The 15,094-nt window shown below is 42.2% G+C and overlaps 1 protein-coding gene across 2 annotated transcripts in view; it reads left to right on the top strand.

Moving 5' to 3' along the window:
* trit1 (tRNA isopentenyltransferase 1) overlaps window positions 1-9,383 on the top strand; it is a 54,933-nt gene extending 45,550 nt beyond the window's left edge. Inside the window, exons 9-10 of one of the 2 annotated variants that reach the window (XR_009508647.1) lie at window positions 7,765-7,882; window positions 7,995-9,383. Coding sequence is in view for 1 of the 2 variants with exons in the window: in XM_059954267.1 (XP_059810250.1) it covers window positions 7,765-7,882; window positions 7,995-8,098 (222 nt within the window). In the remaining variant the exon portion in view is untranslated. The remainder of the gene's footprint in view (window positions 1-7,764; window positions 7,883-7,994) is intronic. The other variant, XM_059954267.1, reaches the window with a different exon arrangement.
* Window positions 9,384-15,094: the final 5,711 nt, after the last annotated feature.

The raw sequence follows: 15,094 nt of genomic DNA, 5'->3' as shown, positions 1-15,094 counted from the left end.
ATACACAAATTTAGAATTTGATGGCTGCAACACACTCAACAAAAGTTGGGACAGAGTTAAAATAAGATTGAAAAGTGCACAGAATATTCAAGTAACACCGGTTTGGAAGACTCCACATTAAGAAGGCTAATTGGCAGCAGGTAAGGTATCATGACTGGGTATAAAAGTAGCGTCCATCAAAGGCTCAGTCTTTGCAAGCAAGAATGGGTCGTGGCTCACCCCTTTGTGCCAAAATTCATGAGAGAATTGTTAGTCAGTTCAAAAGGAACATTTCCCAATGCAAGATTGCAGAGAATTTAGGTCTTTCAACATCTACAGTACATAATATTGTGAAAAGATTCAGAGAATTCTGAGACATCTCAGTGCATAAAGGGCAAGGTAGGAAACCACTGTTGAATGCGCGTGATCTTCAAGCCCTCAGGCGGCACTGCCTAAGAAACCGGCATGCTGCTGTGACAATTATAGCCACCTGGGCTCGGGAGTACTTTGGAAAACCATTGTCACTTAACACAGTCCGTCGCTGCATCCAGAAATGCAACTTCAAACTGTATTACGCAAGGAGGAAGCCATACATCAACTCTATGCAGAAACGCCGGCGAGTTCTCTGGGCCCGAGCTCATCTCAGATGGTCCGAAAGACTCTGGAACAGTGTGCTGTGGTCAGATGAAACCACATTTCAGCTATTCAAAAAAAAAAACGGGTGTCGAGTTCTCCGTGCTAAAGATCAAAATGACCATCCTGATTGTTATCAGCAAAAGGTGCAAAAGCCAGCATCTGTGATGGTATGGGGGTGCATCAGTGCCACGGCATGGGTGAGTTGCATGTATGTGAAGGTACCATTGACTCTGAGGCGTATATTAGGATTTTAGAGAGACATATGTTGCCATCAAGGTGACGTCTCTTCCTGGGACGTCCATGCTTATTTCAGCAGGACAATGCCAGACCGTATTCTGCACGGGCTACAACAGCGTGGCTTTGTAGACACAGAGTGCGTGTGCTTGACTGGCATGCTGCCAGTCCAGATCTATTTCTTATTGAAAATTTATGGCGCATCATGAAGAGGAGAATCAGACAATGGAGACCACAGACTGTTGAGCAGCTGAAGTCTTATATCAACAAAAATGGACAAAATTTCCAATTGCAAATATACTACAATTAGTATCCTCAGTTCCAAAACGATTAAAAAGGAAGCCTAGCAATTATAGACCTGTCAGTTTGACATCAGTGGTGGGTAAATTAATGGAAAGTATTCTTAGAGATAGTATTTATAATTATCTGGATAGACGGGATCTGATTAGAAGTAGTCGGCATGGATTTGTGCGTGGAAGGTCATGTTTGACAAACCTTATTGAATTTTTTGAAGAAGTTACGAGGAATGTTGACGAGGGTAAGGCAGTGGATGTAGTCTATATGGACTTCAGCAAAGCCTTTGACAAAGTTCCACATGGGAGGTTAGTTAAGAAGGTTCAGTCGTTAGGTATTAATGCTGGAGTAATAAAATGGATTCAACAGTGGCTAGATGGGAGATGCCAGAGAGTAGTGGTGGATAATTGTTTATCGGGATGGAGGCCGGTGACTAGCGGGGTGCCTCAGGGATCTGTTTTGGGCCCAATGTTGTTTGTAATATACATAAATGATCTGGATGATGCGGTGGTAAATTGGATTAGTAAGTATGCCGATGATACTAAGGTAGGAGGTGTTGTGGATAATGAGGTGGATTTTCAAAGCTTGCAGGGAGATTTATGCCGGTTAGAAGAATGGGCTGAACGTTGGCAGATGGAGTTTAATGCTGAGAAGTGTGAGGTTCTACATTTTGGCAGGAATAATCCAAATAGAACATACAGAGTAAATGGTAGGGCATTGAGGAATGCAGAGGAACAGAGAGATCTAGGAATAACTGTGCATAGTTCCCTGAAAGTGGAGTCTCATGTAGATAGGGTGGTGAAGAGGGCTTTTGGAACGCTGGCCTTTATAAATCAAAGCATTGAGTACAGAAGTTGAAATGTAATGCTAAAGTTGTACAAGGCATTGGTAAGGCCAAATTTGGAATATTGTGTGCAGTTCTGGTCACCGAATTATAGGAAAGATGTCAATAAATTAGAGAGAGTGCAGAGACGATTTACTAGGATGTTACCTGGGTTTCAGCAATTAAGTTACAGAGAAAGGTTGAACAAGTTAGGTCTCTATTCATTGGAGCGTAGAAGGTTGAGGGGGGATTTGATCGAGGTATTTAAAATTTTGAGAGGGATAGATAGAGTTGACGTGAACAGGCTGTTTCCATTGAGAGTAGGGGAGATTCAAACAAGAGGACATGATTTGAGAGTTAGGGGGCAGAAGTTTAAGGGAAACACGAGGGGGTATTTCTTTACTCAAAGAGTGATAGCTGTGTGGAATGAGCTTCCTGTAGAAGTAGTAGAGGCCAGTTCAGTTGTGTCATTTAAGGTAAAATTGGATAGGTATATGGACAGGAAAGGAGTGGAGGGTTATGGGCTAAGTGCGGGTAGGTGGGACTAGGTGAGATTAAGGGTTCGGCACGGACTAGGAGGGCCAAGATGGCCTGTTTCCGTGCTGTGATTGTTATATGGTTATATGGTTATAAAAGGAAAGGTGATGTAACACAATGGTAAACATGCCTGTGTCCCAACTTTTGTTGAGTGTGTTGCAGCCATCAAATTCTAAATTTGTGTATATTTACAAAATACAGTTAAGTTGGTCAGTAAAACTATTGAAAATATTCTTTGTACTTTTGTCAGTTAAATAAAGGTTTATGTGAATTAACATTTTTGTTTTTATTGTATTTTGGAAAATATCCCAACTTTTCTGGAAATGGGGTTTGTAGTTTTTATTTGGAGGGGGAAGAATATTGATATGATTGTTCTGAGACCCGGTAAAAACCCAATGACTGTATGTGATAGGTGTGAGACTGTACTTAAAGTAAAATTGTCCTGAAGGTATTGGGTCAGTCTCTATTCAAGCCATCAGCAATTGTACTGAAGAAACACTGAACAAAGCGTTACCAATTATTTCTATAGAAATAGTGACTATTTTTTGTAAGAATATGTAAGCCTTGGTATTGTCAGTAGAATAATTACAAAAGTAAGGTTTCATTAAACCCTTATCAAATGCTGGTTGTGCTTCAGCTGGAGTCTGCTGTTCATTCCAGTGTCACACTTGGCCAGACTCGGACAGTGTCAAGGGGAAAGACTTGAGTTACTTGTGTAGATTGGAGAAGCTAGGGTTTTTTTAGAATACAGAACAGGCCATTGAGCCCACGATGTTGTGCCAATCAATGCCAGGTTTTGCTATCCATCCTGCTGTTTATCATCCACAGCTCTCTAATTCTCTCATTCATGTGTCTGTCTAAAGTCTCAACCAGACGGTTTGCTTTCACTACTACTCCTGATAGCCTATTTCAGGTACCTACCACGTTCTTTTTAAATAAAATGCTCCTCTCATCCCCTTAAGTCTCAGCTTAAAGTCATGTCCTCTGGTGTTTGACCTGTCCACCTGGAGAGAAGATTCAGACTGTCTACCCTATCTATGTGTCTCTTAATTATAAAAACCTCTGTCAAGTCTCGCCTATTCCTTCAATGCTTCGAGAGAACAACCCAAGTTTGTCCAACCTTTCCTTGTAGTTTATACACTCTAATCCAGTCAGCATCCTGGTAAACCTCTTCTGCACCCTCTCCAATCCTTCCATGATGGATCATCCAGAACTACACGCAGTATTCCAAGTGTGGTGTCACTGGAGTTTTGTACAGCTGCAGAAATACTTCCTCACTCTTACACTCAATGTCCCCACCAGTGAAGGCAAGCCTACCATTACCACCTTCGCCACCTTTAGTGAACCATGGACCTGAACCACAAGGTACTGCTGTGTATCTCATTGCTATTAAAGAGTCAAGGAGAAATGGTATTTTCTCCTTTCATGTGACCTCACAGAGAGCAACATCTCACTCTGCCTGGTTTGTATATGTCACATTGAGATTCATTTTCTTGTAGGCATTTACAGGAAAATAAAGAAATACAATAGAATCAATTAAAAACTATAAATAGCAAAAACTGATAAGCAACCTATGTGCAAAAGACAATAATTCACGCAAGCAATAAAACAGTAAGTAAATAATACTGAGGACGCAAGTGTAGAATCCTTGGAAGTGATTCTGTAGGTTGTGGAGTCAGTGAGTGAATTTATCCAGACTGGTTCAGGATGCTTGTTACAGAACGTTGGTCTCTGTAACAGCAACGACGTTGTCATTTCATGTACTGATCCAGGCTCAAAGTTCACCCTCATTACTCATAATACTTCTAACATTGAAGTAAACGCTTTCCAGCTCATCAATCCAATCTTCCCCTTGTTGTCCTTCCTTTCCATCTTGCTTGTCACACCATCTCTCTTGCCCTTAATACTACCACCTGCTGCCCTGCTGTTTTGGTTCCAGTCTCCCTGCTAGTATTGTTCAAAGCCTCCCATGTACCACAAGCAAACCTCCCTGCGAGGATATTGGTTCCCATCCAGTTCAGATTCAAACATTCTTGTATACATCTTGTCTGCCCTGGAAGAGAGCTCAATGATCCATAAATCTGAAGCCCTCACTTCTGCACCAGCTCCTTCGCCATATATTGAACTGCACCATGTATCACCATGTATTGCATGTGAGTTTTGAAATATTCTATCTAAGTTGCACCAATATGGACCATGACCTCTGGCTCCCTCTCAAAATGTCCTGTACCCACTGCAATATCCTTGACCTGGAATCAAGAAGGCAATGCATTAGCCTAGAGTCTCGATTGCAGCCACAGCAACACTTATCTGCACCCCTTACTATTGAATCCCCTGTTGGTCTGTCCTTCCCTCCTCTGCCTCAGAGCCAGGCATGGTGCTACTAACCAGGCGGCTGCTGCTGCTACCGCCGTCTGTAAGGTCATCCACCCCAAACAATAACCAAGAGGTATGTATACTTGTCGGTGAGGGGAATGGCCACGGGGGGTCTTGCACTGTCTGCCTATTCCCCTTACTTCCCCTGATGGTCACTCTATCTGTAACCTGTACCCCATTAAATCCTCATTTATCAGCTCCTTCCTGATAATCCTGAGTACATCTATCTACACTTCCAGTTCCTTGACCTGATTTGTCACAAGCTGCGGTTGGGTGCACTTCCTCCTGATGGAGACCATGAGATTCTGACTTCCCGCATTCCACTGCCCTCGCTGCCATTTTCTTTATCAAAAGTCACAAGTCAACACAAAAATTAAAATCTTAGCAGTTCTTACTCACATGTCCCTTCTTAATGAAGCCTCTTGAGTCAAAGTCTCAGCTTCCAATTTTTACACTGACCACTGTCACAATGACCACTCCAAAATGGCCATTCCACTTTACCTTGCCTGTTATTGGCAGATTGCCATACACAGCCAATATGATTTTTAAAAGCTGCAGGCACTTCCCCTCTGCTGTTCTGGCTGCTGTAAGGTTTTTTAGGCAGTAAAGTTTCAAGAGCTTTATCAGGTGACCAAAATCAAAGTATTAGAATATTCAAATTAACATTTATTATCATAGAATGTATAAATTATACAGTAGAGTACAGAAGAGGTTTTTACTCAATGGCAGAGTGGTTGGTAAGTTAGAAGTAGCATTCATGGTAATTCGTAAAATCTGGGGGTAACAAGGTAATATCTTTCTACAGTGCAGCTTGGAATGAAAATCAATAGAAGCTGGGAATCTAAACTAAAAAGTGAAAATACTGGGAATACCAAGTAGGCCAGGCAGGAAATAGAAGGAAAAATTGCTTTAGTTTGAAACCCTTCATAAGAGCTGAAAAGGGAACATAAGAAGCTTTGGTGGGAGGGAGCAAGGGTTGAGAATGCCTTTGATAGATTAAAATGGGTGAAGGTTACCTGGTCTATGTGTGAGTGGGACTGGATAGAGAGCAAGAATATAGACAAAAGAATGAAACAGTTAAAAAATGTAGAGCAGGAGGACATGCCCAGCAATTCAGGGTAGGTTTGAGCTCCATTGCCAGAAAGAAAACAAAAGGAAGAACAAAATAAGCTGAACCCGTTTTATAGACAGATGTCTGATACAGACAAAAACCAAATTCCCCCAGGGCAGAGTCCAGAAGGCTACAAAATGCCAAAGTGGAAGATGCAGTGTTGTGCCTCAGGCTTGAGTTAGGTTCACTGTCACAGTGTAAGAGACCACAGACAGAAAGTCAGAGTAGTTGGGAATTAAAGTGACAGGCAACAGTAATATCAAGGGTTCAGAGGAGGTTCATGAGAGTAATTCCAGGAATGGAAGGGTGATCATATGAGGAGTGTTTGATGGTTCTGGGCCTGTAGTCACAAGAGTTTAGAAGAATAAGGTGGTATGTCATTGAAACATATTGAATATTGGAAGGCCTGGTTAGGGCGGATGTGAAAAGGATGTTTCCTGTAGTGGGCAAGTATAGAACCAGAGAGCACAGCCTCAGAATAGAGGGTCAACTATTCAGAACAGAGATGAGGAGGAGTTTCTTTAGCCAGAAGGTGGTGAGTCTGTGGGACTTGTTCCAAAAGGTGGCTGTGTAGGGTAGGACATTGGGTGTATTAAAGGCAGTTTGATAGGTTCTTGATTATGCAGCATGTGAAAGGTTAGGGGGAGAAAGCAGGGTAATGCAGTTGAGAGGGAGTTGGATCAGCCATGTTGAAATGGTAGAGCAGACTCAATGGGCCAAATGGCCCTATTCTGCTCTTATAGCTTATGGTTTTATGGTCAGCTTTGCAGGCAGAACATAACTGTTGTGCAAAGTGATCACCCAATCTGCATTTAGTACATTCACTTGCGTTTCTTCCAATCGAATGGGCTACTTTGGTGTTGACAGTGTGGTCTCATCAACACTGGAGAAACCAAAGGCAGAGTAGTGATCACCTTGGTACAGTGCAAATAGGAAACTTGCTCCCACATCGAGTGGTAGATGTGAAAAATATAAGCATTTTTAAGGGAATGAACATGAACAAAGGAATGGGAGTCAGAGTACTACAATGCAGAAATGGGCCATTAGTAAATATTGTAAATAGTGATATGATTTGATGAGGTGCAGCAGCAGGAAATACTATAAAGAGCAGTTGGCTCTATGGCCTGACTGGTAGGTCTTTATAATCAAAATCCCTGCTCTCTTTCTACCCCTGTGCTTGTCCTTGCCTCACATTTCCCACCATTTCTATGAGCTTGGCTGCATAATTCATTCTCTTTCTTTCTAACCATTTCTGGCTCCATTGCTTAAAGTTTAACATTGGCTGCTGCTATTTGTTGTTCCTGAGTGTACGGACACAGTGCTGTAAATTTACATTAAACTCTTCAGTAATTTGATACAACACTGTTTTCTAAGCCTGATGCAAATGATCCAGTGGTACTCTTCAGTGTGCACCGATGTCCTGCTCAAACAATCTTACAACTAGAATCGTTAAGCTGGTCTTTTATGCTTTTGCTGTTTGTCACTCTGCTGGCTTTTCTAGCTCGTTATGCTTGTGGTGTAATGAAATTAGGACACCCTGAAATGCAGACAGTAAATTCCTTAAATGAAGAAATGCTAAAGCCTCAGTAAAAATGGTGGCAGAGAAATTGAGCATGCTTTGCTCCAGAGGACTCTTCAAAATGTATTGATACCTCCAGTGAATGAAAGCCAATTATTTAACGGTGTGCTGATCCCAATCTCCTCTTTGTTACTGGTCAACTATTTTGTGTTGACACAATGAATGGTGTTTGACAGCTGCTCTCCATGACCACAGGGAGAGACGCCTGTAGCACTGCCGCTAACCATGGCTCAGGACCAGAATGATGGGAAGAGGAATCGTCGAGTCTGCGAATTGTGTGACAAAATCATCCTTGGTGATCAGGAATGGAAGGGTAAGAATTTCCTAACATGCATGATGAAACTTAGTGAAGGAAGGTTGGGGAACCAAGGGTGAGGAACTAGCTGGGTAACTCTGTTCAATGAACTCTGAATGCTTATTTGCAGCTCACCTGAAATCCAAGAATCATCAGTGCTACTTGAAGAGGAAGAGGAGGGCAGAGGCACAATTAAACACACATACTTACTCTGACTCTGAAAACACTGCATAAGAAGTGTAGAGGTTGTTTCCAATCTGCAGTTGAATCGCAAGAACTTGTCCAGGGTGTGAATCAATCGGTGTGAAAGGTGTGGACAGTATCCAGCCTGAACCTCTTGCCTTTTAGAGACTGAATGCAGAATGACTCCGGTATCAAAGGATTTACAGTGCGGTCATTCCTCTGTCTGTACTTATAATCAACACCAAATTTGGTGTTGATATTCTGGGTTGTAATTCCTGAAGCTTCCTGGTGGATCAAATTTTAGGTAAATACTGCACAAACTTCTTTTGAAAGTTGGAGATAATTGATACTGGCTTGATATATTCCTGGAGATTTTCTAACATCTCCCATCTCCAGCCTTGCCATTCACTCGAAACACTTTCTCACCACTCTACTATTATTTTAACTTGCAACAGTGTTGAAGAAAAGTTAAAAGATGCATTTTATTCGAGGAGCTTAGCAGGTCCAGAAGGTGAATCATTCATTTTGAAGAGTGACTAACCATAACTTGAAACTAATCAGCAGTAACTGATCAAATATGATAGAAGGAACAGATATTTGGAATTGTGGTATGCTCAGGACTTCCTTCCACATGCCTGTACCGATGAACTGTGTGAATAATGGCCAGTTATTAATATGAAAAATAATGCACATTGACTAAAGCTGAGTTCTCTCATTTTATTATCATTTTGTGTCTAACCTGAAAAGAAGATGAAGGTAACAAGGACTGATAATGGAAATACTGAATTACTCTGAGCAATGCATCATCTATTGGATTCAAGTGGAGAGTGATGCCTGTAACAGGGAATAGATTGTCAGATTGCACGAACATCAACTGAATTCTATAAATGGGACCAAGCGTACAGTCCAAGTTGAGGAAATTATTTCTATGGAATATTTTTGTTCTAATGCTCCATTTCTGTTCTGCATGTGCTGAACTTTTAACATTTCTTTTTTAAAAAAAAAGATCCCACTAAGTTTAAGAAATTCCCATTAATGAAGAGGGCTGTCAGGTACACCCAAACAGCTCCAGAATCACAAGGTTTTCATACAAATTTTAAATTGCCTCCTTCTTAATTAGTGTACCTTGGAACTCAAGTCACATATCATTCTGTAAATGTGTACGATACTTCCTCCAAAGTCATTGCATCTTTCCTTGGATGTAATGACTAATATATTCATGGTACTCTTTGTGTTGTCTTACCAAAGCTGTTATAATCTGTCTATAAATTCTAACCATTTGAATTGTAGTTACATTTTCTGCACTTGTTCTAAACATTATATATATTTACATAAAATGGATTTCTTTATATCAACTTGTTGGGTTTTATATTTTGAGAGCAGTTTGCCCCAACCTTTGTAAATCCGATCTCACATTTGGCTGTGTTTTCCCCCTTTTTTTCAATCATGCTAATATCTTTAGATATCTACTTGTACAGTGCTTTGTAATCCAGCTCTATTTGTGGCATTGATCAATTTATTTTCAACATACTCCCCAATGCTGCAGTATGGACCAATACTACAGAGGTGTAGAGTACAGCAGTCCATCCAGTACTGCAATCCTCAATACCACAATATAGTTCATCTCGTAATGTGTTGATTTTTCCCAGTAATAAGAAAAATTAAGAAAACAAGTACACAAAGTGAACCAAACAAAAATCAAGAATCAAAAGCTCTTCTCGTGTTGTGCTGCAGACTGGAGTCAGTGCAGGGCAAATAAATTAGACAGGATGCACCCAGACCCAAAGACTCTGGACAGACTGACTTCCAGCAGGAAGTCTCCCCATTGGAAGTCAGAACGATTAATATTTGTTTTGCAATTAATCTGACTGAATCCTAAATGTCTTAACGAGTACACGAACATTTTTTATATAGTATAGAGAGGAGCTACAGGGAGATGGTAAACCTGAGTTGAAGTCCACAGGTAGTTGGGTTACTGTCAGGTAAGGAAAGAGAATAGACAGTGCAGAGTGCTCCTGTGGACATTCCCTGAATAATAATTATACCGCTTTGGATACTGTTGGGTGAAGTACAATCTACCAGGAGAGAGCTGCAGCAGCCAGGTCTTCTAAAGTGCAAAAGTTCAAAGTAAATTTATTATCAAAGTTTATATATGTCACCTTTTACAACCCTGAGATTCATTTTCTTGTGGGGACACTCAATAAATCCATAATAGAATAATTACTATAATAGAAACAACGAAAGCCTGCACAGACTTGGGCATTCAATCAAAATACAAAAGACACAAACTGTGCAAGTACAAAGAGACGGAAGAAAGTGTGTCTTGGTTTGTGAGGGGTCCTTCATGATAGAAGCTGCTTTCCAGCGGCAGTGCTTCATGCAGATGTGTTCAATGTTGGGAGAGCTTTACCTGTGATGCACTGGGCCGGATCCACTGCTTTTTACAGGATTTTCACAGAACTCTGGTTTCTTTCTCCTGACCCAAACTCCAAAATGAGATGTTGTTATATTTTAGTGTTGATATTATGCACCTTGAAGTGAGTGAAGGTCAACTATCATGGAAGATAGGGTGCCTGAATGGATTTCAAGCCAGGTTAAGGCATCGCGATACGAGGCTACCTCTTCAAGCACAATGTTGGCTAATGTACAGTCACTGGAGAAGAAGATAGAAGAGGACCTAACGGCAAGATTGCCATATTGGAGGGAAATAAGGGATTGCTCCCTTCTGTTTCACTGAGCCATGGCTCACTCCAGAGATGCTGGATATGGCAATGGAGCCTGAGGGATTTTCAATCCACTGGATGGACCACCGACTGCTGATTTGAAGAAGGTGGATGACTGTGTTTCATGATAAACACTTCGTGATGCTTTGACATTGCAGTCTTCTTGCACTCTTGTTATCCTGACCTGGAGCAGCTAATGATTAAGTGCTGACCATTCTACCGACCAAGAGAATTCTCTTTTGTGATTGTGACCCCAGTTTACATCCCACCAAAGGCAGATATTAAGCAAGCATTTGATATGTTGGGTGCTACTATTAGCAAACAAGAAGCATCTATTGGATCACAGCCTAGCCCAATGTGTTGCACATCTTTGCCGTGGACTTCAATCAGGCTAGTTTGGAGAAATCTCTTCCCAGTTATGATCAGCATGCCAGCTGGCACAGCAGGGGTCCCAACAACTTGACCACTGCTACACTACCAGCAGGAATGCCAACTGTTCCATCACTTGATTGCCTTTCAGGAGTCTGAACATCTGGCTATTCTCCTCCTACTTGTGTATAGGCAGAGACTAAAGCACCAGAGATAAGATCAACCAAAAGGTGGTTGCAGGAGGCAGAGGAGTAGCTATGGGATCACTTCGAGTCAGTAGTCTGGATCATGTTCAAGGACTCATCAGAGATTCTGAATGACAGTTGTTGTAACGTTCTCCTTCGCGTGTCACGAACGCCGAATTTAACGTCGAGATAAACCACAGTTAATAAGAACCAGATCGCAGCAAGATTAACCATTTACTGTTCACTCTTCACATTAACATATGGTGAAAACTGTTGATAAAACAATACAAGATTGATACAGTATTTGTTCCTTCCTTAATATCACATTTCAATCGTAAATACTTGCAAAGGTGACTATAACTACATTACACTAAGGTGCAGTATACAGGGAGAGTTTACCTGCTCCATTGACTACTTTAAATACACTTCCATGCAAACTATCCGCGACTCTTTAACTAACGAAAGCATAAACATTATCGACCGTCGTTACTTCTAACAGGATCGGCATTAACATCTTAGTTCAACATATCGATTATCTATTAACTTACAGCGTTGCTCTCACTGTGATTTCTCATGCCTGCAAAACAACTTCTGCTCAGGTGAGCCTCGTGGTGAGCCCCCACCCTCGCGCTAATTTCAAACCAGTATTTTCCCACAAGACGCGGCGAAACCGGATGTGACGTCATCGCATGCCGATATATTTTACATGCAATGAATATACTTTAAACACTTCTAATTCTAACTAGAAAATACTATCGAATGAATTACTAAGCGAAAATATTATAAACTAAATAACTGTCGTAAAGACAGCACACTCCCCGCTTGACCTTCGTAAGGTCACAATGAGCAGAGTACAAAACTTAGTCTCTTAATCAGTCATTGGGTAGAAGTAGAATAACTTCTGTAACTGGCCCTTGGTAAATTTTCACATCGCCTTGGTCGGTAGTCTTCAATTCGATCTTCCTGACATGTCCATCCCCGCTAGGGAATGTAGCAGTGATTCTGGCCATTGGCCAGCTGTTGCGGGCGATTTGCTTGTCCCTGAGCAGGACTAAGTCTTCAACTTGAAGATTCCTTTGGGGTTCTGTCCACTTTTGTCTCTGTTGCAACAAAGGTAGATATTTTTGTCTCCAGCGAGGCCAGAACTGATTTGCCAGAGCCTGGACTTGTCTCCATTGCTTTGTGTACAAATCCTTGTCTGAGAAGTCTCCTGGTGGAGGAGGTGCTCCTGCCTTCTGCGTAAGGAGCGTTGATGGCGAAAGTATAAAGGGGTTTTCTGGGTCAGAAGACACAGGTAGGAATGATTGTGCGTTTATAATGGCTGTGACCTCTGCCATTAGGGTGCACAGTACCTCGTGGGCCAATCGGGTGCATTGCTGCATCTCAGGTTTCCTTTTCTGGGTTTTCCGTAAGGACGTGAACCGTTTGACTGCCTGCTCTTTGTTATCTGGTGAGCGCTGGCGTGGTTCTCTGAAAGGCAATGGGGCAACCCCATTATTTGCTTCATCTCTGAAGACCTTGGTGTCTTTGGGTTTTAAAGAAATGGTATCTTGAGCTGATTGTGCAAGTTTGTTTCCGTGCTCGGTTTGAACGAAAACTGACTGACCTAGCGTCTCGTCGGTTACTTTACGCTTGGTAATGTCTTGTTGTGCTTCTTTAGGGTACACCTCAGTGAGGCAGATCTTGGAACAAGAACGGCTTGACTGAGTTTGACCGCAAACTTCTGTACAGTTCGAGCTGACAATTGTTGTCCTGGAGTGAACCTCTCCCTCCCCGCCGTCCTGTTGTGAGGGTGAAGGAGCATTGTCGGTTCTTTCATTCTTGACTTCATCACGGAGCCGTGAGGGTAAATTTCCTTCCTCGTATGGATGTGATGCAATCGTGACTCTCTGAGGTTCCTCGTAGCTGGGGAAGTTATCGAATACGTATGGAGAGGGGAGACGAGCCTGCCTGTCTATTTGAGATTGTACATAGTCGCTTGTGCGTTCCAGTCTGGTCCTTTCTAAAGTAGATCTTGCTTCGGTCAGATCACGCGACCCTTCAGCTTCTTCTATGTACTCTGCTTCCGCCATGGCAGCTTCTTCTTCTCTTTCTAGCTGCAGCACTTGCAACTCTGTCGATATTTTTGCCATTTCCAACTGGGTTTCGGCTTCTCGAGCGGCCGCTTTCCTTTGGCGGCCTTTTCCTTCTGGATTTCGGCTTCTCTGGCAGCCTTTTCTTTCTGGATTTCGGCTTCTCTGGCGGCCCTTTCTTTCTGGATTTCGGCTTCTCTGGCAGCCTTTTCTTTCTGGATTTTGGCTTCTCTGGCGGCCCTTTCGGCTTCTCTGGCAGCCTTTTCTTTCTGGATTTTGGCTTCTCTGGCAGCCTTTTCTTTCTGGATTTCGGCTTCTCTGGCGGCCCTTTCTTTCTGGATTTCGGCTTCTCTGGCAGCCTTTTCTTTCTGGATTTCGGCTTCTCTGGCGGCCCTTTCGGCTTCTCTGGCAGCCTTTTCTTTCTGGATTTCGGCTTCTCTGGCGGCCCTTTCTTTCTGGATTTCGGCTTCTCTGGCAGCCTTTTCTTTCTGGATTTCGGCTTCTCTGGTGGCCAGTTTCATTTTCAAAATTGCTTCTTGTCTGGCGTAACGCAGTCGCACCTTGGCGGCTTCTGCCTTTCTGGCGGCCCTTTCGGCTTCTCTGGCAGCCTTTTCTTTCTGGATTTCGGCTTCTCTGGCGGCCCTTTCGGCTTCTCCAGCGGCCTGTTTCATTTTCAAAACTGCTTCTTGTCTGGCGTAACGCAGTCGCACCTTGGCGGCTTCTGCCTTGGCTCTTGCCTGGGTGGACTTACTTGATGTCGGTTTACCGCCCTTGTCGCTGGGCGGCGTCGACTTGATGCTGGATCGAGCTGACATTGCAGCACTTGAAACACCTGATAATGTCGCTTTTTCACTGTAACGTTCTCCTTCGCGTGTCACGAACGCCGAATTTAACGTCGAGATAAACCACAGTTAATAAGAACCAGATCGCAGCAAGATTAACCATTTACTGTTCACTCTTCACATTAACATATGGTGAAAACTGTTGATAAAACAATACAAGATTGATACAGTATTTGTTCCTTCCTTAATATCACATTTCAATTGTAAATACTTGCAAAGGTGACTATAACTACATTACACTAAGGTGCAGTATACAGGGAGAGTTTACCTGCTCCATTGACTACTTTAAATACACTTCCATGCAAACTATCCGCAACTCTTTAACTAACGAAAGCATAAACATTATCGACCGTCGTTACTTCTAACAGGATCGGCATTAACATCTTAGTTCAACATATCGATTATCTATTAACTTACAGCGTTGCTCTCACTGTGATTTCTCATGCCTGCAAAACAACTTCTGCTCAGGTGAGCCTCGTGGTGAGCCCCCACCCTCGCGCTAATTTCAAACCGGTATTTTCCCACAAGACGCGGCGAAACCGGATGTGACATCATCGCATGCCGATATATTTTACATGCAATGAATGTACTTTAAACACTTCTAATTCTAACTAGAAAATACTATCGAATGAATTACTAAGCGAAAATATTATAAACTAAATAACTGTCGTAAAGACAGCACAGTTGTCATTGACTGAAGGAGGGCAAATAGGAAATCTGGGTAGATAAAGTAGTTTATGGGACTAAAATCTCAAAAAAGAAAATTGGACTTGTCAGTTCCAGTTGACCAGGGATGAAAGCAATTCCATTTTATTTTACATTCTGCTTTGGCACAGATGATACCTTACAACAAAAA

This window comes from Hypanus sabinus, chromosome 30 (genome assembly GCF_030144855.1).
Source record: "Hypanus sabinus isolate sHypSab1 chromosome 30, sHypSab1.hap1, whole genome shotgun sequence".
In the NCBI taxonomy this organism is placed as follows: domain Eukaryota; kingdom Metazoa; phylum Chordata; class Chondrichthyes; order Myliobatiformes; family Dasyatidae; genus Hypanus; species Hypanus sabinus.
Note: the sequence above shows the minus strand (reverse complement) of the source record. Positions and strands in the feature narration are given on the sequence as shown.